This window comes from Eublepharis macularius, chromosome 11 (genome assembly GCF_028583425.1).
Source record: "Eublepharis macularius isolate TG4126 chromosome 11, MPM_Emac_v1.0, whole genome shotgun sequence".
Classification (NCBI taxonomy): Eukaryota; Metazoa; Chordata; class Lepidosauria; order Squamata; family Eublepharidae; genus Eublepharis; species Eublepharis macularius.
Window position 1 is genome coordinate 64,971,230 of NC_072800.1, and position 24,109 is coordinate 64,995,338.

Consider the following 24,109-nt stretch of genomic DNA (forward strand, 5'->3'; position numbering starts at 1 on the left):
GCTATATAGTGTTCAGATTAAGAAAGTCAGGAATATTCAGTGAAACATTGCAAGCAACAAAAGAAAATTCCTGAGGTATTTAATACTATTCTCACACAACTGTCTAGGAGCAAATTAAATTAAGTTTGAGTTAATTTTATTTTTTTTACTTCGAATGGAACACTGTTGTTTCTGGGGGGCATGGAGGGTTTTTTGGTTTCAAACTACAGGTTAGCTACCTTGGACAATTTGTGATTATAGAAAAAGCACTTTCTGAAAAGTACTAAAGGAAGTTAGCAGGGGGAAGAAGGTGGGTCTCTCTGGTTTAACAAAGTGTGCACCCATATTTTAAAAAAGGTAAATGTACGAATATGCTTGTAGATTAATTAAGTCAACACACGTCATTGGTCTTTTGAGGTGGCTTTATTTCAAAGAGAGGAAATGACATAGTCGATACAACAGCCTCCCACTTCTCCCCTCAAGATACCAAGGAAGACTTAAATCCTGAGAAACTTATCAAGCTACAGAGAGAGAGAGAGAGAGAGAGAGCAGCAGTGGCATATATAGTTCGTACATTTATATTTGTAAACTTTCAAGTACTGTTTTACTTTCTACTATTTGTTTGGAAAAATAAAATATAAAACAATGTTTTTCAAGTCACAGAATTTTCTCCTTTTATATTTGTACAGAAGTTCTTGGGGGGAAACAATCTCGCTGCATAAAATGGGAACATAGTAGCTACAATGTACATAAAACAAAAATCCCAAGGATTCCAATATTTTTCTTGATTACTTCAGAAGCTAGAAGTTATAAAAGTACATGATCAACATCCCATATAGAAAGGCACTATGACTCATTCTCTCTGGAATGGCTACGTAAGATCCAGTGTACATGCATCAATATAAACTAGCATAATTTGAATATTACCATCTTGTACACTTTATCGCTAGGAAGGTTCTAAAAACACGTTAAGTCTAAACTGTTTTCTAAGCTTCCACAGATAGAATAATGTTTGCATTGTTGAGGCTTAATTAAAGTTGCATAGTTTCTAATGTAAGGTTGTCAAGTTTTGCATTGCTGTTGCGAACTTATTCAAGGAAAGTTGCATTGTTATTGCAGTAAATCTCAGTTTTAAAAAAGGCTTTGCATTATTTCTGTCTAGAGTCTGTGCTAAACTATCACTGTGCCCAATTAAAACACTCTGCTTGGCAATCCTTTCCATCTGCAAGTGCTTGGTATACATAGTAATGCACAATGAAACAAAGACACTTATTTCAGAGTCTTCTCTACAACTGGGCTGTGGCAGTTAACTGGATAATGTCCTGAAAAGACTCAAACAGATTCTTACACAGTTTTTCTGCATCTGTATCTGAGCATGAAATCCAGGTACTGCAGGCCACAACAATCCTATGAGAAGAAAGGTTAAATGCAACTTTTCAGATAAATGAAAGCAGGCAATAAAAACAATCTATGTTACAAAACTCAGTAACGGAGTCAAGGTTTTAAAAGATAACCTACAAAGTGTACAATGAAATGCACTTTAATGTGCAAAGAGATTTAGTTTTGCAACTTGTCTTCATATGCATCATGTGAACTGGCTGCCTACACTGAAAACAAACACATCTGTGGCTGAGTACAACGGGAGCCAAATACTCCTAATAGAAACTCTCTGCTCCATATCTGAAGAAGGGAGCTTTCACTCTCAAAACCTTATACCCTGAAAATGTCTAAGGTGCCACTGGACTCAAATCCTGATGTTCTGCTCAGTGAAGCATGCTAAAGGCAGGTACTCATTTATTGTACTTGAAAGCCAACTGTCAAGTCACTCGGCCAAGTCCAGGGATCCTTCTGTACCAGCATCCTCAACGTAGTGTTAAAGCTGTATACAAACAACTGTGGAACTACCAGGAATTGTTAAGTGCTTCTGTTGTTTGTTTCATTTATACCCCACCTTTCTCCACAAAGGGGACCCAAAGTGGCTTACATCAATCAGCGACCTTGGGAGTTAGGTTAGGCCAGAAAGCCTCCATGGCAGAGGGGGATTTGAACCTGGGTCTCCCAGATCCTAGAACAACACTGTGACCTCTACACCACACCGGCTCTTAATTCACAGCATGAAAGGAATCTTTGATTACACTTTACTTGTATTACCAGGGCAAGAACAGTCAGTTATCTTGTGTTCTAAATAAGATACTCCTTGCTCCTCTCAGATTAGAAAACCACCTCAACTGCCTGTCTGCATGTATATTAACAATTTATTCGTCAACTACTGTGGCCACTATCTTTCAAGTACTTTTATGTCCTCTTCTTTTTTTTAGGTTTTTTTTTTGCCAGCCCTGTTTAGTAAAGATTTTGGCACTCCCTTCCCACCCTTAATCAACCATGCTGATAACAGTTTTTTTTAAGAATCCCCCCCCCCATTCCTTCTCTGTTGCACCTTCCTAATCAACAAATGCTATTTTCTTTCTCACACACACACCCTGCATCATTATGTCTCTCTCAGCAGTCCATCCATCCTCTTTGAAATTTTTACACTGAAGTCAGCCTACAGTTGATTGCAAGAAATGTGATCTCCAGTTTCTATATTGAAATGCAGCAAGGGCCTACTCCTGCCCTTTAATGCTGACAGCAGGTTGCAGATTTCCTGTGGAAGAATGCTGCTCCTTACCTGTCGTCTCTAATTCTATAGAAAAAGCCATAACCATGATGCACCATAGGAACCACTGCTCCTCCCACTCTCGTGTAGCCTACCAGGCTTGTGGACAGCACAAAGTTTCCACCTCCCCCACTGCAAATGGAAACAAAAAACATGAAACACCCTAGTGCAAACAAACTGTTTCACTCTTAAGGCAAAACACTGCATGCACCCCCCCCCCCCACACCAAGATTATACTTTGGAAGAGGTTAATGTATTTTACCCATCCAAAGCACAAAGATACATTTAATATTAAAAGTGTAAATACCTTCTGGGGAAAGCAGGATCCAAGAAAAGGTCTGGCACCGAAAGGCACTGATCCTTGGCCACGAGGAGGAGGCCCAAAAGATGGCGGTCAAATCCTGGCAGAGGAACATAAATGTCCAGTGTTTTAAGGTTGCTTCCACATAGAAGAGCTTTTCCTCCTTGGCTTCCAAACGGGGGTACTTTTTTTTTGAGCTTCTACACAATGAATGCCATGTTGTAGCAAGTCCTGTTTCATGTTTTCCACATCCCCAAAACACTCTTTGCCAAACTCGTTTTACGCCAATCCTTCTGGAAAGAATGCAGTCAAAGCACACGCTATCTGCAAGGAACAGCCTGCATTGTCCCGCAACAAAGGTCTCATCTATGCTGGTGCATCGTCCCACAGTCAGCCCCTTGTGGGCATCTTTTCTCAGCCTTTTTTTCTTATCACAACACTAGATAACTTTTTAAAAAAAATAATGGGTAATCGCTATAGCAATATGAAGATTAATTGCCTCTGCTCCTTCAAATTTTAATAGAGCTATTATAACGCATGCAGGAAAAACAAAACCAAAAACCAAAGCAGTTGTGATGGCTACACCTCAAAAACCAATTTCAAAGTGCTGTGGAGCTTAAGCAGAATGAAGAAGTTGGGGACAAAAGAGAGAGAATGTCCCCCTGCGCAGAAGCTCCATCTCCAGTGTCTGTTTGCAAAGGCAATGAAAGCAACCCAGCGAGTCCCTCCCTGCCATGTGAAAGCTGCCCGAAAGGGATGTATGGTTCTCCTCCTCTTCGTTAGCCTCAATAGCCAGCTCCATTTTGTCACTGGCCTCATGAAAGAAACTCCAGCAGGCCAAGCAGTGTTCACTCATCACTCATCCTGGTGATACTCTGAGAGCAGTGAGGATGTGAATTAAGAATAGGCGAGAGAAGTGATGGTAGTAATGTGCTTTTATGGGGTGGTGCCTGCTGCTCTCCCTCGCATGGAAGGGTGAATCAGGCTTACCTGCAAACAGCAGCAGTTCAGGTTTTTCTGCTGCAGGCAGACTTCTAATTTCCCTCACCTTGCTCCTCAAAGTGATACGCATACAGCCTCTGGATTGAAAACTGCCTCTTCTCTTCATCCCTCCCTCCATGCTTCAGGTGACTTCCCTGCTTTTTCCCCTTCAATTGCCTTAAATGTTTATCTGAATAAATGTTTGATGCTTTGTGTTTTTAAAACCTTCACAAAGTATTTTTACTCTTGAAAAAACTTCTCCAAGAATGAGGAGGGGGGGACCTGGTGACTGACAGAAGAGCCAGCCTATCAACTGGGCAACTTTGACTTTTGCTGCAAACAGAATGAACAGATTTCTCCTGATCTTGACCTGGGAAAGAAGACTGAGTGACTCAGCTACCACAGCAGGCCCACCATTAAAATTATGTACTCCTGCACGAACCTTTAGTGATTACTCTAGTAGGGTGTTCTAGTAAGAAGGCAGTGGGGAAAAAGCAGACGACACAAATCAGATATCCTTTGGCATGCAGCAAAAAGAACATACCTTTTCCATTCTCACACTCTTTCATCAGTTTATTGTGCTTTGAAACTGCCTTCAGCAGGCGTTGCAGTCGTTGGCCAGGCTGCATAAAGAAAAAGCAAAAACATTCCAAATGATATGGCAAAGAGCACGGACCTATCAACTCTTTCCTCAGAATGAACGAGGCACATCTGTATAATTTCCTCAAAAACATTTCAAATCTCCCACATCAAAGCAAAATGTAAACAGTATTGTAAAAATAACAGTTCAGAACAACAGCCTTGCCATAAATATTTCAGTCAGCAAAGCTGCATTACTTTTTTTCCCATAGTCATGTCCTGGCGTTCAAAGGTGAAGGAAAAATCTATAGAAAGCAACAGAGATGTTACTGTTTTGTCAGTTTGCATTTTGTCAAGTCACTGAAGTCTTATCCAGGTGACATTTGCATGACAGCGCCACAAGCAGCCTCATCAAAGACGACAGAATGGTATTCAACAGTTGCGTTATGACTGCTGTCAATTTACTGTTTTCTGTTCCCAATTCTAAAGCAGACCAAATCAAATTAGGGTAAGTAGGTAGAAGTGTGAACAAAAGGCCCTGGAAGAATAAAACAGCCCAAAATGTCAGAGCCACGCTGTTGAGGCAAGTAGGGAGTCTTGATGTGGTTTTTATCCTTTCTTTCCAAGAATAAATGGTATGCCCCCTGTTGGACTTCAGTGGAGAGGCATTCAGCCTCCCAAACATTAAGCGCATGATTCATCCAAAAGTGGGCATATGCTTCCATGGGAACCAGTGAATCCTAGAAGAACGTAATGCTGACTGGACCATGCCCTAAAGAAAGTAAAACTATTAAAATTAAGGTCAAAATGGTACAGGACTAGAATTTGTTTCAAACATCAACAAGGTAACAAATAGGTGCATGAGACACATACCACCACACGTCACATTGGCAATAGCAATGGATGAGGTATCTGACACACATGCCCCTCCCTCTGCTTCAAAATCTACTGCATACAGTATGAGAAAAATTTCCTTCCCCCCTTGCCATAAAACAATCAAAACCCAAGATCTCCGTGGAAAGACAACTGCACTGCCTGCAATCGGTAGACAACAGCACCCCATTTGTTGCATTATAACAGATACTGGAGGAAAGACCAATAAAAATTAGAAGGCAGCAAAACTGAAGATGCCAAACTGTATGTCTTGTAAGTTAGTCTTATAGTAGCTCATAGCTTCAACAATCATTTCATACAGTTTTGTTCAGCAACAATGCCACAGCATGGGAAACTCAAGAAGAATACTACAGGATTTCTGCAATGTAATCCTAACCCAAACTGTCCAATTAATGGTGAACAGATAAAGAGATCAAATGCCCATGAGGCAGAACAGCTGAGGGAATACAAAGAAAAAGGAGAAAGAAAGGAAGACAAAAAACAGAAAACGATACTGTTCTCTGCTTCTGTCCCAAATTCTAATCTCTGCCACTAGACACCAAACTACAAATATATGTCACTGCTCCACTTAAAAACAAGAAGGAATTCAGATTACATGAAACCAAAGTATTTGTGTTCTTAAAAATCCTATGAGGAAGGTGTGTAGTTCCTTGTCTAAAAAAGAAATTTGGCAAGCTCTGCATGTTACAACACTTTAGCACCTGTACTCTCTCTGCCTTGTTAAAAAGCAGGTGGATGGCATATACAAAAAAGGAAGATCTAAACCATGGTCCCTTGGTAATTGCATCTCACACTACATTTTAACATTTGTCACATTTATGCTTGAAAATAGCTGTGATTCTTGCATGATACCAGTACCTCATACTAAAGACTAAAATGCAGAAAGCAAGAAAGTTGTAGGGGATCCTTTTAATTACAATATATTATTGATACTTACAGTACAGTGTGGATCTAGCATGGATTTGCACCATTCAACAGCTTCCACAGTACATGGCCTCATAGTCTCCGTCCGGCCATGATAAAAACGTCTAGTCATAGCAGTTTCATAGCAAGAAGCTGGGCTAGAAAATAATTATAAAAAGAAAGGTCTCTCTCTGCCTTTGAAAAGGATGCCAGTGATTCACTCTAGAGGGCATTATGTTTAATCATTGAGTAAAGAACGCTTGTTCACAGACATCAGGAAAAAGGACAAACATCCATCAAAATAAAGAATCCCATTTCATTTTTGTTAAAATAGTAAATTAAGCATTTTCCATTAATTCTCAAGGGCAGGAAGATTGAGTGTATACAAACAGCTACTTTGCACTTTTGTCCTGCTTTTCCTCTATGCAGCTCAGGGCAGCGTATATAGAGTTGCACTCTCTCCAGCTGTTTTGACTCAGTGACAATGCTTGGATGTAGCTGAGGCTAAGAGACAGGGATTGGCCTAAACAAATCCAGGGGGGTTAGCAGCAGAGGATCTGAGTCCCACGTAACTCCTGAGAAACTGGTCACAAATCCTACCACATAATCAAGAGAAATTAATCACACAGTTGTGCAAGCAGGGGAGTGGTCTCCTCACAACATGAGGGGACATTACAATCACCATCCACTATAAATCATTATATGATAAATTCAGTACTGGAGGATAAGTTTTATATCTGGAGTCCACTGATGAAAGAGGGACAGGACAACTAGGAAAATACATTGAGACTTGGAAAGAAGGCCCTGTTTGTCCATTATCAGTGCTCCCCAAAGCAGAGTTAGACCTTTCTAAGCCACTGACTGCAGCGGACATAGAAGTGTGTAATTCTGCTTAGGAATGCACCATATAGGTACCTGACCCTACATGCTCATGGTTTGCCTGGGTAATAAACTTTTTCTTACTGTCCATGAAGTTTATAATAGGCCAGCTGGAGAGCAAGCTGAACAAACGTATCAGGATGAAGCTTCTGCTTCTTGATTAGTGATTTGCCAAAGGATGTGAAGGCATAATTCACAAGCTGCATGTCAGATGTCTGAGAAACAGAAAAATGGTATTACCACAGGAAAAGTGGAGAAAGACTATGCCAACTCCCACACAATGCATTACAGCCAAGGCAGTACTCTACTTTTTTCTTTATGTAAAATAACTGAATTCAACAAAGATGAATCAAAGAACTCAATCATTTACCTCATTCTCTGGAATTGAGAAAGCCAGTCAATGGCTTATCCACCCATACATTCAAAGAGTTTTCAAACTGCCTTAAAAATAATACAGCATTGCTTGCCAAAGTCTTTGTGCTGTACTGCTTGGAAAAAACATTTCAGCGGCTCTTTAAAGGTATTTAGTGTTCTTTTCCTAAGGAATAAAGCCATTCTCTTTCTGAGCTGGGTAAGTGTGGGGAAGGCAGCTGTTCAATTCCTTTCTCTGGAACTGGGCACCGATAGCTACAATGGGGAATTAGTGCTCCTTCAAACAGTCTACTCTTTCTGCCTGGCATGATGGTAATCTATTTTTATGATTAATATAATTCTATGTCTGCTTTTCTCCTGCTTCATGTACAGCATGCCATCCTAAACATCCTAGGAGAACTCTAGAGAATTAACTATGCAGACAAGCCCAATACAAACAAAGGCATCAGCGTTTATGGGAAAGGCACACACAGACAGCATACCTGCTTGTAATACTTCTCTTTAGCATGAGTGATATCATTTAGGATTTTCTGGTTCAAGCTGAAAACAAGTTCCTCTGGCCAAGGAATATCCCGCACATTATCTGATCCCTGTTTTTTATTTTTTTTAAAAAAAGGAACAAAAAACACCTGTACTTATTTCCACAAAACAGAGAACATCAACTGAAAGAGAATGAAAGTGCTTTTTAACATACCTTCCATCTTCCCTCCGATTCAATGACCTTGTGATCAATGTAAGAACAGAGAACTACCACAACCATGGCATCAAACGGAGAATGCTGGAACATAAACAGTACAGAAATAATTTGGTTAGAGTACTAACCTCTTCAGCAACCTCAGTACTAACCTCTTCTTAGTGTGTCATATTACCAGTTTATTCAATTATTCAGTTTATTCAATTATATTGTCTCTCCCCACTTTCCTAATCAATGAGAGTACTCAAATTGCAATTAAAGAACCTCCCTCATAAACCATGATGAATACACAGTGTATAATATAATGATCTTCTGGATGTTTGTCAGAGCTGAATTCTGAAAATCAAATTGCTATCCATCATCTCTCTCCACAAATTTTAAAAATATCTAGGCAAATCTTTTTAAGAAACACAAAGAAGCTTGCTGGTGTTACAGAAAAACAACAAAAAAACCACTTACATCACAGAGTGAGGCCACTGTCCCATTTGAGAACACAATGAGGTTATAGGATTTGTCTCCCCAGCGTATTGTTGGATCTCCTGCTAGAGCCAACTTGGTCACCTAAGCCAAGAACTGATATTATGAATTCTGAAACAAACATCTGCCATGTTACACTGGAAAAGTTCAGGAAAATCTTAGGGAAAAAAATCAAAATATATAGTTGTCTAGAAGGACACACAGAACATATATCCTCTACTTCGATTTGCATTTTACATGCAAGGTGCAATAGTTGTATTGTACTAGTGTATACAACTACTGCACCTTGCATTCTTCAGTCATACATACTGTAAAACATGAAGGGGAGATACATTATCTCTAAATGCTCAGGGACATGTGGACCGTATGTACCAGGCTGGCACAACAAATCAACAGGTCCCTGACACATATCCACCAAATGTGGCCCTGCGTTTAGAGATATACATTTTCCAATGTTACAGTCAGTGCTGCATTTGCTTGCCGTATAAGGGTCCTAAGGAAGGCCAGACTGAGAAGATCATTGTACCAATGCAATTCAACCTGAGATGCATCTCTTACTCTTATATTTTGAGAATATGCTGATCAGTGATTGCTAGGGTTGCCAGCAGGCCTGGAGACAAATGTCCTGTCCTTTTAATAGAGGCTTTGTGTGTGGAAACATGCCACTGAAGCTTCTTACAGCATGGAGGTAAATAACACCACCCGGTAAGTAATGCTCCATTAAGTTTCTACTGTAAGGACAGAACACCTTTCCTCCGGGCAGTTGGCACCTCTAGTGGTCACAGACCTGAATTTCCATTTGTTATGTACAAACTGTCCTGCAAGTATCTATAGAAACCAACTACAACTGAAAGCCATTACAATGGATCAAATTTTAAAACAGAAAGAACTAAACCTCCGTTTTTGTCTCTCCCGTTTGAAGTTTTCCTTTGACATAAATGAATGAATTATCTACTTAACTCTCTTTCATATATTTACAAAGAAACCCCCTTCTGCCCTCATTTGCTCTGCAAACACCTTCATGCCATACACTTCCCTCCTTCCTACATGCTGCCTGCTGCGCACTGTGGTCTGTATTGGCTTGGACTGGATTGGGAAGAGAAGGATGTTGCATTACAGCACAGTGTTGGGCTTGATAGTTTTTACCTTATCTTTACAACATCTATATGATGCACACTGATAGCTGGTGTGAAAGCAATTCAATAGCTTTATACAACCTGTATGCTAGCCTGAAGTTGCATGTGTGAATGAAATCAACCAAATGTAAATACTTCCTTAACCTAAAACAGGTACAAAGAATGACACAGTATCTGGTAGAGAAAGGTAAAGGTAACGGCTATTCTATAACTACCTGTGTATAATCTTCAGGTGTAGCCTGAGGACTTGCTTCATCCAGACAGATTGTAAACAAGCTGGTCTGCATTTTTTCCAACAGGGACAGGTTTTTTGGATTCAGGTTAATAAGATAGTCACGTGTCTAGAAGGCAAGTCAAAACAATAGAGAGTTCTTCAACTCTGTACTACAATCTCCATTCCCCATACCCTCTGGAAAAGCAACGAAACATGCTAACCTGTGCCCACTGTGTTCTCTCCTCAGAGGTTAAGGCAGCTAATCCTGGCCCCTTCGGTTCATTGGAACACCTCTTTTGGATGTAAGTAAGTTGCCTTTATGAAGAATTTAAAAAGCAAGAAATAAATCTCTCAATTGCCACTTGTTTCGGTCTTTGTCCAGAATGGATGAAATCCTGTAAACTGGGTGCAGAACCTAAGCCAGCTACTCCTCAGAGTGAGAAGCAGTGGAAGGAAGGTTTCCTTCCTTACATTCAGACTATTCTAGTGTGAACTTACTGCATTGGAAAGCCATTTAGAAAGACATGTGGCAAAGGCATATGTGTTCTGACCATACAGGGAAACATTTGATGTCTTGTACAACAACGCATTTTTTATCCCACCCTTCCTCCAAGTACTGCTGCTGCGCAGACTCCATTTACATCAGTGGTGTTTGTACAGAAAACTGTTAGCCAGCTTGCAAAGGTTCCTTCAATAGACACAAAAAGTTTCTTACGGCACAATCCTAAGCAATTTACTCAGAACCCTACTCATCCAGTGAGGTTTACTTTCAGGAAACTGTTGTAAGGACTGCAGTGTAAAGGATGTATTCAGAATATAGGCAGTAGCTAATGAGTTGCGTAGCTCTTGCTGTAATCTACAAATGACCAATATGTGTTATGTGGTTACACATTTTAACAATATTTATTGTAAATGTACCTAAAAATCTCTGGTGGGCTCAATATCTGACCATCGTGCACAGCATCAAACGCAAAAATTCGACCTCGGCACAATACTATCAGATGAGATGGGCAGTCCCCTTCCGTTTCTGAAAGGGCAAGAAAAAGCACAAAAACATGAACATTTTGTATAATCAGAAGAGGGTAGCATCATCTTGCGCTGGGATATAAATTAAATAGTGCCTTTCATTGAATAGCCACTACTGTTTTTGCACTTTTGCTGCAAGAAAACTGAAAGATTTCACAGATTAAACCATTTAAATGTTGTGCCAGGACTTGCCTCACACAGGGCTGTTTATTTTATCTCTTCTGCTCTCCGTGATTTTTCCTTCTCTCTTCTGCATACAGTCATAAGAATGAAATAAGCTCTATCTGTTTTAATTGGGTGTTCTTATATTTACTTTTTAATCTTTGGTCTTCTCTGCATAGGGCTTTTTCATCAGTTCTGGCCCCATACTGCATCAATTTCTGTCCTGAATGTATGGTCAATATAAACCAGTTCAGTCAGATGCTTTCGTGTTCTGCATCTGCTGCAGAATCTTTCCCCAGTTTTTCTCCCTGCACACAATTTCCCGCCCCCACAGTGAAGTGAAAGAACCGTGGCTTTTCTGAAGTGCAGAATGCTTTCTTTGGTGTGAAGCCCGGCCCTGCCTTTATGCCCTTGTGCCGTGGTTGGCTGAACAGCAACCAATCCATTTTTCCCCCTGAATTAAAAAAAAAAAATAAACAGCAACCTTTCAATGTTGGTGCCTTAAAAAACAAACAAAAACATGGCATGCTTTTTTACCCATGCACTCATGGGTAAAAAAGCTGCAACATGGCTAACACAAAAGCTCTGTAGAAAACCCTGAATCCCACTTGATATTTTAAAGTTTCTGTTTGTGTTTCTTGTACTTTTTTAGTTCATTCTTTTTTGGCATTTTTTATTATTATTTTTAAACAGCAAGGTTGCAACACTGCTGCCTTAAAAAAAAATCTTGTCAATTTCTTCAGCTGATCAACTGATGAAACTGATGGGTCTTCAGCCAAATAAGGGATGTGTTCCCTAGAGAGCCAACAGCAGAAACAGGCATTTTTCTTGCGCGGAACAAATAAACAAACACCACTTCAGACTGACCACCTCAAGTGTGGAATCAGAGAGGCCCAAAGTAGATCCAATCTTCGTGGATATTATCCGGGAAACTCGGTGTAAAACACCTTTACTAACTGTGTGTTTGATTTTTTTAGTATAACTTTAAATGGATAATTTAGTAATAACTTTTTAAAACATATGGGGATCTCAACACTTATATTGATGGATTATGTTATAGATGCCCCTGAGGAAGCTTTATAGCAAAACACATAGGGAATTTTTACTTGGAAAATAAAATACTCTTCTTCACTTGCACCATTGGCTTTTGCCTTTTCTCTCTTTGTACAGTCAGCCATTTATTCATTATGGTATGCACACCCATCTTCATCTATATTTATCATTTATTTACATCATTTATATACCACCTTTCTCCATAATAGGGAGGGACCCAAATCAGTTCACATCATTCATTCTCCTCTCCTCAATTGCATCCTCAGAACAACGCTGTGAGCAGGGGCAGACTGGGAGTGAAAACATCTGGAAAAGGCCCCTTACCAAGCCCATCACCCAAAGGAAGACGAGAGGAAGATGAAGTCTGCTTGCCCCTGCCCCACCCTCCCAAAAGGTAGAAAGAAGGAAGAAGAGAGGAAGAAAGAGGCAGGGAGCCTAGCTCAGGGCTCAGGCATTTCCTCCCCCAGGTTACGTGGAGCTCAGGCAGGCCGGGCTCAGGCCTTTTGTCATACTGGGAGGCATATCAGCCCCAGAAAGAGCCCAGTCTCCCCCCACCCCAGAATGTTGGCAAAACTGCTATAGTTGTCTAGTAATGGCCACGGAGGCCATCAGTTTCTTAAAGGAACAGGTGCACTTTTTAAATTTTGGTTTTTAACACCCCCCTCCACTGTATTTTTCTTTCTGATTTAAGGTGTTCCTGTAAACCTGAAGTGTTTTTCAGGTTTGAAGAAAGATCTGTCTCATCTGTTCATGGTTCCAATCTCTGATTTGGCCTAGTTGAAAATCGGATATACTACTTTAATATATGATTCTGGCTTTAATATGGGAAATGTTAAAGATGGCATTTGAATTGTATGATCAGCCATGAGATAAGTTGCTGCCATGGTGTTTTCTATTTACTGAATCCTATGCTATTTTTAATTTTAAAATACTCAAAATATATAGTATCAATAACAACAACAATTAACAACCTGCAATCAAAAGCCTGAGTAGTAAGATGATAAATTTCATCTATAGAAGTCCAGCTTCTAAACATACATTTCCTAAGTATTTTTTGAAAATAAAGTGCATTTCTGTGATAATGTATTGGAGGGGGGATTCTATTCTTTTTAAGGGTTATTTGGGCTTTTCATTTTTAATTGATGAAAGTTAAAAACTCATCTCCTGGCACAACTGCTTTCATGGTAACAGGATTTGTAAGAGTCATCAAATATCATCAGTTAAATCAAAACATCCAACTGCTATTGATTCTGATATTAGAGAAGCAATAGTAAAACAAACAGTTCTCTGTTAATCTAGAAAAGTTATCCTCGTTTACCAGTCCTGAAATAATTAACAACGGAGTCCTGAGTAATTCCTGGAATCTTGCATGTGCAAAACAACATCCGGAACTGATCCATGTCCAGGGGGACGTTACCCGATCTGTGTACAGGCAATTTTTCCCTGCAGCAAACAAAGGAGAAACTAAGTGTTCACAGAAAGCCATAATTCTTATCAGGAAAGATTTTTTTCCCCAGATGAAAGCGGTTAGTGTTTCTGGAGATCTACTGTCTGGCTCTGCAACTTGTGACATATATTATTTGCTGGAGTCCCCTAAAGCTATTTTTTTCCCAAAAAACAATGGTTAGGTATACTTTGTTTAGGGCTGCAAAAAATGCACCCCTGCCATGGCAGTAGCAAGCAGTGAGAAAACAAACACCAACACCCCGTTCCCAAGCTGTTCGTTGCTGCCCCATTCTTCTCCCTTTTCCTACTGCTCCTCTGCAAAGGACACAACTGTAATTTCACCAGAGCTTTTGCAGCTCCAAACCCACCTTTCTCCTCACTATCCATTTCCCTTATGAACCACGCTGTAATGTTACAACAAGCCTCAGCAGGAAGAGGTCAAACATTTATTTATTTATTTATTTATTAACATTTTTTTAATTGAAATATTTATTTTATTTGATTTACATTCTGCCCTCCCTGCATCACCAGGCTCAGGGCGGAGATCTTTAAAGGGTTGAAAAGGGGAAAAGGGGACTTAGCTCTCCCTCTGCCCCATGGTTGCTACACAGGAGCATCCAGATGGGTGCTCCACCTGCACACACCCCACAGTTTCTTATTTACTTCAGAAAAGGAGAGGTTTATATTTCCTCCAAAGTGAAGGTGAAAATATAGGAGCAAGGCAAACTGTGCACAGGTTGGGTATGATGTTGTCTGGAAGCTCCTCTTTACTGCAGGATTTCCTGCTGTCCATACAGGGAAACTGCCTAGATCTGTTTTTGTGAGTTACGAAGACAGCCTGACTCTCTGCATGTTTACTCTGAAGCAGTACCACTGATTTCTGCACTACTTGCTCCCAAGTAAGTGTGCAACCAGAATTTATAGAGAGCTGCATTGTGTTTGAAGGATACCTCTTTATGACAGAAGATTACACAAAATGAACTAAAGTTGCTGAAGAACATCAGCAACAAGACAGAATGTGACAACTTCTGCAAACAGCTATTACAACTATTTGTTACATTATGATTTTAAATGTCTTACGTTCTTATTAATTCCCAGAATTTCAAGGTATGCCATGCACTTAGGCTTCCTCTTTCTATCTGACTCCCTTCCTTCGGCACCCAGTAGTGTTCAAGGTAAGGGCCTGGACCTCCAAAATTATGGAAGATTTGTGTTGATATACGTGCCTCAAGATAGGCCACATTCAGCCACCATTCTTCCAGCTGAGAAAATAACAGGGATGAGCATTAGAATGAGATTTTAACACACACTGATATTTACTTACATTTGAATCCATAACCTTAGGGGAAACAGCAGTGGAAGAACACAACTAGATTCCCATGCCCAAGGAGGCTTCTAGGTTCCAGCTTCTCAACAAGCAGTACTTCATGCCACACTGCAAGCCATATTTGAAGCTTAAGGGGTTTTTAAAAATAACTTCTGATATGGCATGAAGGCATGGAGGCTGCAATTTCAGAGGAGGGGTCAAAAATCTTCCTGAGCATGTCAGGGTAATTAACTGGATCCCAATCTATAACAAACCCTACATTATCCTATTATACCTTGCCTGTGATGACAAAATACTGTGAAATAGCCCTGCCTGAAATTCTCTCTACTTTCCAAAATCCCCTTCTGGTCTTTGTATAATTCAGAAATAAAATAACATGGGTTATTGACTAGACTTAGGTTTAGTGCTTGATATCACTAACATTTAATAACTGCATCATTATATTCTTGCCTAACACTGAAGTTCAGAAAACTGCTCTATCAGCATGTATTCAAAGACAGGAAAAAGTTCATGCTTTCCTGAAAACGTACCCAATTTCGTTTCACTTTAGCTCTTTCAAGTAATTTTTGTTGTAGTTCCTTTCCAATCCCATTTTCAAATGCTTTTACTATGCTCTCAGTTCTTTGATATTCTTCTTGGTTTAGGAAAGGCTTTACTGTAAAACAGAGTTTTTTAAAAACAATATGAACACATTTTATGTCTCTACTTCAAGTTGCATTTCTGCTTCAAAATTGTTTAGAAAACTAAACTGCTATGGGTCTCTTCAGAGAACTACTTCTTAGAAGACTATTTGAAAATATCTAAACAAATAGAATGCATGTTCAGTTTTTAACTTTGGTTTGCACTGGGAACACAGGATTTGGCTTGCAGATAATCACTCAAATCCTGTTTTGCCTTGACAAATACGGGTTTCATCACATTTATGCAAGACAGGCATTCCTGTAGCTAGACAGCATTAAGGGCAGCACCAAGGAATTAGACATAATGCTCAGATTCATACACCATGTGAAACCAGAGATAAGGGCAGTTAATAAACCAACTTCAAACCACGGTTTCAGATCCTGGAATGATGGATCCTAACTAAGAATAGTTAGTACAGTCACCCATGTTTAGACAATCAGACTAACAATCTTTAATTTAATTAAACTTTTGGTTTAGCATTATACATGAACAAAGCCTCTCTATTTAACTCTCTCCTCATCTAATAAAGAAATGTAAACAGAAAAGAAAGAAAATCGTTTTGGTAAAAGCTGACATACCCAACTAAAAACAAGGTATTTATTTTCATTGCCCAGCAAATACCTTGATGTTGTGTCCTTCTGTTGGAAATATTTATATACTGAGCAAAGTTTACACATTATCTTTAGAGTTTTACTTAACTCTTCCTCTCCAAGACTATTTCTGTATTGGAACATTTATAAATTACTCCAATTAGTTACAGCCTTAGATCATAATCTGCAAATTATTTATGCAGGAATATAGTTTGAACTAGCCTGTGAATTATCCCATCACAGTCCTTTAGCGCTTCTCTAGAAAAAATCCCAGCAGTGGATCAATTTAGGGTTCCAGGAAACCATTCCTCTGTTAAACTGAAAGGAGTGTCACCTAACACAAAGTTGAGCAACATCTATTAAATGATCATTTAAAAGCATTTTGATTTAGAATGGCTAAATATAGCAATCGTTCTCAGTTACCACACTTAACAGCCGGGGTCCCAGGAGCAATGCTTCCAGCATGAGTGCCAAAGGGCCCCCTTCTCCTAAATGCAATGCTTCAAGGCACGAGACAAGCCCTTACGCTGTATGATACCTTTCTTAGCAAGCACAAAGGGAGCTCTTCCTGTTGCCATCCTAATATCCACAGGTATATTTATTGGCTATTGCACTATTACGAGCTTCACTGTATGCACATGCACAGGCATAGTGTGTTTTGCAGTTAAGCCACTACGTTGCCAGGAGTTGTAGTTCAAAACCCAAATACATCTATTAAACGGTCGGAATCCAAATGATTAAGCGACTGAAAATTGTGCCTGCTCTAATGGTGAAAAAATGAGCTCAGTATTACTACTGCTTCAATGTCTGAAAGGCAACTGCTGAGTCGCAACTATGCCTTCATTAACACCTTCAGAAGTAGAGACGTGCTTTGTGAGCCAATTACATGCCTTGAGTTGCCAACTGCCTGGAAGAAAACCATGCCCTTTCCCTTGAATAGGGACATAACAGGATGTTATTTACCTCCAAGCCACAAAAAGCTTCAGACACTCATTCCTACACTTTAAACCTTCAGTTAAGGGGTGTTTTTCTCTATTGGCAACCCTAACTGAAACATACAGTTGTTGAAACAAAAGGAGAGAGTGCCTGGAGGTCATTTTAATACAAATATTTCATGGTCTCAAACTACTACAATTGTTTTGGATAAGACTATTCACAGTCCAAAAGCATACATTTTACTGCAACACTTGTGTAAAATACCAGAAAAATGAACGAGCATTTCTTACTTACTCACTCACTCCACAATGTTATGTACTACTATACTTCAAACATTCCTAATGCCTTGCAGGTGATATGGGACTATCTGATAAAGACAGACAACAAACCAAGTATTTTTTAACAGCTTCCACTCACACCAGCAATTTATTAAGCAATCATTAAAGATGACACACCTGAATCGAGGTATTTCTTTAGAGATTCATCAAGAGCAGGAACTGGAAGGGAAGGGAGACTTCTCTGATACTGGAATGTACGCTCTTCAGAAGAATCAGTCACTTGGTTTTCCATATTCATGATCTGTAGCAAAAGGGTAGGTTTGTATTTTAAGGTCTATAACTGTATTTTCTGCTATGCTATTCATGAATTTTTCTTGGCTCCAACGAACTCCCCCCGCCAACCAAATTAATTACATAGAAGGACCAATAAAAGGGCAAAAAGTTCTTTCTGTTGCACAATAATTAGGACTAAAGAATATTCACAAAAAGAAATGATCGTTGTTCTGACTTTCATAGGCCCTTTGATTGCACTTCGTTGTTCACAATACTAACATGACATTCTCCGTGATTTCAGAAAACCACATCCCACAAAGCAATGTATAAACCATCCAAGATCAAAATCACAGTTCTACAGTCTATCTAGACAAGCATTTCATTGTGCAGTTAATACACAGCTGGCAACTTCAACCCTTTCCTCAATGCAGGCTTCTGTATGTTGCACATGACTTTAATTGTCATGGCTTCCTGCAGACTCCAGGGAACAGTAGGCTGGTAAGGTACTAAGAATTTTCTGCTAGATACCTAGCACCCTCCTCTATCACAGGGGTCCCTGCAAACAGGGACAGATTATGAAGTCAGTTTAATCTTGTTATGTAGACATGCATCACAATGTAACACTTCAGTTGTGGGATTATCATTATTATTCATTTTTAATTATATTTTTATACCCGCCCTTTCTGCAAGGAACTCAGGTCTTGTCCCATCCTCTCCTCATCCTGTGAAGCTAGGTAGGCTGGAAAAAGAGGCTGACAACAAAGGTCAGCCTGTGAGCTTCAGGGCAGAACGGTAATTTGAACCTGGATCGTCCCACTCATAGCCTGACTTTCTAACCACTATACCACAGTGACCAGTATCTTGTCAAGTACTCAGACCTTAACATGAGCACTGAGCAAATACCATTTCTCCTGTCTCCAGCAATCATGCCTGATGTGGACAGAACCTGTGACATGAGGACTACAGGGGAGGGGAAATCCCATTCCCTGCACAAACGCATATGCGCGTGCACACACATGCTTCCCTGGCTTCAACTTCACTCCCTCCTACTGTATTCTATCACTACCCCATCCACCATCATTTCCCTCACACCTGCTCACTTGTCTTTCCCTTCCCTCACTCTTGCCCACATCCACAGTCTTTCCTCACACTCCCTGTGCAGTATTGCTCACCTCTACATTGCTGCCAGAGTAATGGGGAGAGGGTGAAGAAGGGGGAGAAGGGAAGGCAAGTTGGAACCAGTTCCATCTTCCCCTCATTGCCTGCTCCAGGTGGTCACTGCCACCATGTTTTTACAGACACTTATTCTGAATTCTACATTTTGTCTTATCATTTGTGTTTTAAAAACGTCCACATCTTTTTAAAAAAAACAAACCAGGTTTTTCTGCAATCTTGGGAGTTCCCTTTGTGTGTGAGGGGAGAATTGCTGACTCTGCTGTGCAGATGTTGTGATCCTGGAGGCGGGGTCTGCCCTTGGCTACTAGATATAAGGATATTAGATATAGGAGATATAAGGATATTACTTACAAACAACTTTTCTTCCCCAGAGGCAGCGAGCTATCCCAGAGTGTGTATCTCCCACTGTACTGGAGATTCTGAACAGTCAGTCCTCTCAAACTACGGCTATCCTTGCCAACGATACTTCCACTATGTGGGACAGCGACACAGAGCAAAGGGGGGTACACGGGGCTGTCAAGAAAGATATTGTGTCACTGAATATCAGCTGACACCCCCCCCAATACCATGGAGGCAAAGTGGGAGTGTGCACTGTGAGGGGAGAATTGCAAAAATCAACACCCCTCATCTTTCTGGGGACAAAAGTGACTTGCACAAGACAAAAAGAGGGTTGAGGATCTTATCCATTGTCTGGATAAGTCACACTGAGGTTAATGGTGCTATGCTTATGTATTTGAAATGTTTACAGACACATTTTCCTCCCAGAAAACTGGGACCCAAGGCAGATAACAATAAGAAAATCATCACAAAACACCAAAAGAATAACTATTAAAATAGCCAGTAATAATAAATGTACAGTGCAATCCAAGCTGTTGCCCTTGAAAAGCAGAGTGTTTAGAAACACTCTTGAGCCATAAGCCCTTCTATAAAGTTCAGTCTTCCATCCCTTCCAAAACTGTAGCAGGGATGTTGATCTTCTAACATCCTCTTGGAGACATTCCTGTGACCTTGCAATGGCTACTGATTGTATAGGTCTGGGAATCTTAAGTTCAAATCCCCCATCTGCCATGAGGATCACTGGACAACCTTGGGCCCGTCTCTCCCTCTCAGCCTAACCTATTTCACAGGGTTGTTGCAAAGATAAATGGAGGAGGAGAGAACAATGTCTGCTACCCTGAGTTCCCTGGAGGAAGAGCAGGTTAAAAAAATGTACTAAATAAATAAATCCAAACAAGACGTCTTAAACAATCTTAAGGAGCAATCTTCTTTAATTACAATCATAATATGAACAGTAAGGATTTGTAAAATTTAATCTGGCCTTTGTCCAATTTCACACATCACTCTCCCTCCTCACCCTGCATTTATCACCAGCAGGTCAAAGGTCTTTGCAACAGGACCTGCCAGCAGTTATTGATACAGGAGAGGCACACATCCAGGGCACTGAGTCACTACGCCTGACAGCATGACCTGTTTACTTTTATATTCTACCGAGGTAAACATGCCTCTTGATTTCTGTTTCTATTTGGGGCTACTGGGAAACAAACACCTGGTTTTGTCTCTTAAATCTTGATATATATTAGTTTCTTACGGCTGAATGTGCCCCTCAAAATTTCTTTCAACTGTTCTTTGACGGTTGATATGCATGTGGCACCCAGTCCTGGTCCTGTGAGTGAATGGCCAATGTGCAAAGAAGGGAAGTGGGAGCAAACTGGATCCCCCCTTCTCAGACTTTCCTAATGACAGGTAAGGAGCCTACACACAATAAGCCCACATGAGACCAAGAGAGCAATCCTAAAACAGGTCTACTTGGAAATAACTTCCACTTTATTCAATGAGTGTTTTAGGACTGCAGCTGAACTCACCTAAATTTGCCCTGGGTCCAGCATGGATTATAGGGTTCTTGACCTCCATGTGGAGCCTAAAGCTCTCCCAGAATTATAACTGATCTCCAGACACCAGAAATCAGCTCCCCTGAAGAAAACAGCTGTTTTGGAGGGTGGTTCTATGGCATTATACCCACTCTCTCCAGGCTCCAGCACCAAATTTCTAGGAATTTCCCAACCTGGAGCGGGCAACCCTAGGATAAGCCACAGTGATTGATTCTACTGCCCCTCTGCTCACCTACCCTATATAACAACGTTAGATGTACAAGACTAGACAAGCAGCTGTAAACGTGCAAGTATTTTCTGATCTGTAAATGCAGAAAAGCGGTTTTCAGTGTGCTTGTATCTCATTTCTGAATCGACTGAGGGGCTGGCAGGGAGGCTGATTTTAAAAAGCATTTCCACCTTCCTGCATTCTACACAACACGATATGGAAGCAGCCAAAAAAAGTTTTAAAAGACAGCAGAAGCAACAACTCCTCCCTGCCTACGCGCTGACATTCCAGATGTCTTCACAATCTGAGTGCAATTACGACTGAGTTGTTTGGGGTTCTTTGCAGCAAGCACACTATGAATTTTCCCATAATGAAGACTTGTTGGGTTTTAGAGCACGATTCAGGACCGGTAGCACCAAGGTTTCCAGAGTATGAGCTTTCCAGAGTCAAAGCGCCCTTTTTAAGATACAGGCAGCAACGGAGATCCCTGAGCCCTTTTATTCCAGTCAGAAGATGGGAGGGGCGTATAAGGGATAGAGGGGCTCAAGGATCTCCCTTCTTCCTTGTATCTGACGAAGAGAGCTTTGACTCTCCAAAGCTCATTCCCTAGAAATCATGTTGGTCTTTAAGGTGCTACTGGACCGGAATCTTGCTCTTCTCCCCCAGACCAACACCTGAAACTATCTTGCTGGGTTTTACATTTCGCTAAGCGCGTCCCTTGTTGAAGGCCCCTCATCCTCATTGCCAGGGAAGGCTCGCAAGACCCCCCGCGATGGCTATTAGCTCTGAGGAGTGGGAGAGACGTCGAAAGGAAACGGCGACCCCCTGTTCAAAATCAAGAGAGAAGCCGAGGCAAGAGTCTCCCACCCTGCACCCTTCGGCCACCGCGACGTTTCACAACCGCCTCGCCCGCCCCGCACGCCCCACCGCGCTCACCTCATCCCCCTCCTGGCTTGTCTTGCTGGCGATCCTGGCTGCAGCCAGTCCCTCAGCGCCAGCCTCACAACAGTGGCTGGGGCTGGAGAGGGAGGAGGCGGCGGCGTTCCCTCCCGGGCTTCTCACCTTTGTCCCATATCCGAGCCCAAGGGAGGGTGGAGACAGCGCCCGGGCCTAGGCTCTCTGAGGCGGGGCTGCGGCCCGACTGGTCCTGCCTGCGAGGGCGGGCGGTCGGGCTCTCCGCGGGGCCTACAGAGAGCGAGCCGAGCTGGCCCTCTTCCCCGGCCTTGCCCGTGTGATTCCCGCGAGCGTGGCCCGGCTGAAGCCGAGGAGGAGGAGGAAAGCAGGCCGCGACACTGCTCGTTTCGTGGCCCGCTCCTCTTCCACGCCCGGCGCTGGCCTAGTTTCGCTCCCTCCGTCCGTGTCCAGCCGCCTACGGCTCTTCAGGCCCGCTGGCATCTGCGCGGCCCTCCGCCCTCTTGTTTTGCCCTCTTGTTTACTTCTAGCAATTGCCTCGCTGGGAGGAAAACGACAGGCAGCAACTACACGTCCTACGGAACAAACGCTTCGCCCTTTTCGGTTTCATCAACCTCCCGTTTCCTTCCCAGACGGCAACTATCTCCGCGCTTACCATGGTTTAGTCTTATCTGCATCGCAATCTGTGTTATGTGTTTCATACTGATCGAATAATAATAATAGTATTATAATAACTGCGTTTATATACCGCTCTTCTACACAGATTAATGCCCCACTCAGAGCAGTGAATAAGGCAGGATTGTTATTTATTTACGTTATTTATAGCCTGCCTTTTTCTCAGACTCAAGGGTCCTGAGACAGTACCGTCCAGTCAATTTCGAAGACATTTTAATACACATGTAATAGGGTGTACACACGCAAATTTTCAAAGATTTAAACCCAGAAGAAATCCAATACAGAGTTGAAGAAATGCTGAAACAGGTCATAAGTAATTCTAAGACTGACATTAAACAACATAGCATCCTCCCAGCAGCATCATACTTACAGCAATAGTAATAAAGTCTTTAATAGCTCTCTGTCTCTTTATTGATGTTATCTCTTTGAGACAGCTTCCTTCTATTACAATTCTCCTACCTGAGTAAAAAAAGCCCTCCTGAATAACTCAGTTTTCCATAGTTTGGAAAACCACAGTACAGCTGGAGAGCTGTGGTTGAACAGAGTGACCTCCCTAAGGCCACCTGCAGAGCTCAGGGCAGCAGTGGGATTCGAACTAACACAGTGCTGATTCACAATCCAATTAATCACGCTATTCTTAACACCCAAGGTCCCTGCCTTGTACTCACACACTTTATTTATTTACTTCATTTATGTCTAGGGTTGCCAATGGAGTCACCAAATTCCTAGAGATTTGGGAGTGTGGCCTGGGGGGGGGAGTTCAATGGGGATGTGATGACACAGCCATTTTCTCCAGAGGAGCTGTTCCCTGTTCCCTGAGATCAGTTTCAGGGTTGCCAGGTCCCTTTACCCTCCTGGCTGGAGGTGGAGAACCAGGCACTCACCTATTTTTTGCTCCACACGTGTGGGAGTGCTCTCGGGGTGGTGCGATAACACTCACAGGAGTGTCATCATCACACCGCCTTGGGAACACATGCGGGAGGCCTGTTCCTCTGCACTTCCCTTTGTCGGCCAGGTGAGTGGTGGTGAGGATGGAAGTGGGGGTCCCCGGGATCCCTAGTTGTAATTCCAGGAGACCTCTAGGTTCCACCTAGAGGTTGGCAACCCTATTTATACCCCACCTTTCTTTCCCCAAGGGTACTCACATCTTTCAGCAGCCTTGTGTTAGGCTGTGTGATTGGCCCAAGATCATTTAGCAAGCTTCCATGGCAGATTGCAGATCTGAACTGGGATCTCCTCCCCCTCCAAATTTTCTCCCAGTGCAAAATAGACAATGATTTACCAAGGAAAGAAATGGCAAAATAACTAGATAAGATGGCTGGGGCTTTTTAAAAGAGTCGTTACTACTTTGCAAACTGTAGTACTACCATTACTTGGCTTTCATTGAGTCTTTTAGATACCATTGAGTGTGG

General features: G+C 41.5%; 1 protein-coding gene across 4 annotated transcripts; it reads right to left on the minus strand.

Annotated features, from left to right (window-relative positions):
* Positions 1 to 387: 387 nt before the first annotated feature.
* CROT (carnitine O-octanoyltransferase) lies at positions 388 to 23,887 on the minus strand. 4 transcript variants are annotated; one of them, XM_054991219.1, is made up of 18 exons: positions 23,843 to 23,862; positions 19,365 to 19,526; positions 17,742 to 17,865; positions 15,610 to 15,734; positions 14,833 to 15,014; positions 13,625 to 13,749; positions 10,984 to 11,092; positions 10,287 to 10,380; positions 10,067 to 10,192; positions 8,698 to 8,799; positions 8,239 to 8,322; positions 8,027 to 8,134; positions 7,257 to 7,387; positions 6,328 to 6,451; positions 4,462 to 4,540; positions 2,943 to 3,036; positions 2,648 to 2,767; positions 388 to 1,386 (listed from the first exon to the last, which is right to left on the minus strand). In XM_054991219.1, exons 3-18 carry the CDS (start codon positions 17,860 to 17,862, stop codon positions 1,266 to 1,268), a joined length of 1,845 nt encoding a protein of 614 aa, XP_054847194.1. In that variant the 5' UTR covers positions 17,863 to 17,865; positions 19,365 to 19,526; positions 23,843 to 23,862; the 3' UTR covers positions 388 to 1,265. The 4 variants fall into 4 exon arrangements, with proteins under 4 accessions (XP_054847194.1, XP_054847193.1, XP_054847195.1 ...); XM_054991218.1 differs by lacking the exon at positions 23,843 to 23,862 and adding an exon at positions 22,047 to 22,304; XM_054991220.1 differs by lacking the exon at positions 19,365 to 19,526 and having other exon boundaries at positions 23,843 to 23,887.
* Between the last annotated feature and the right edge of the window lie 222 nt (positions 23,888 to 24,109).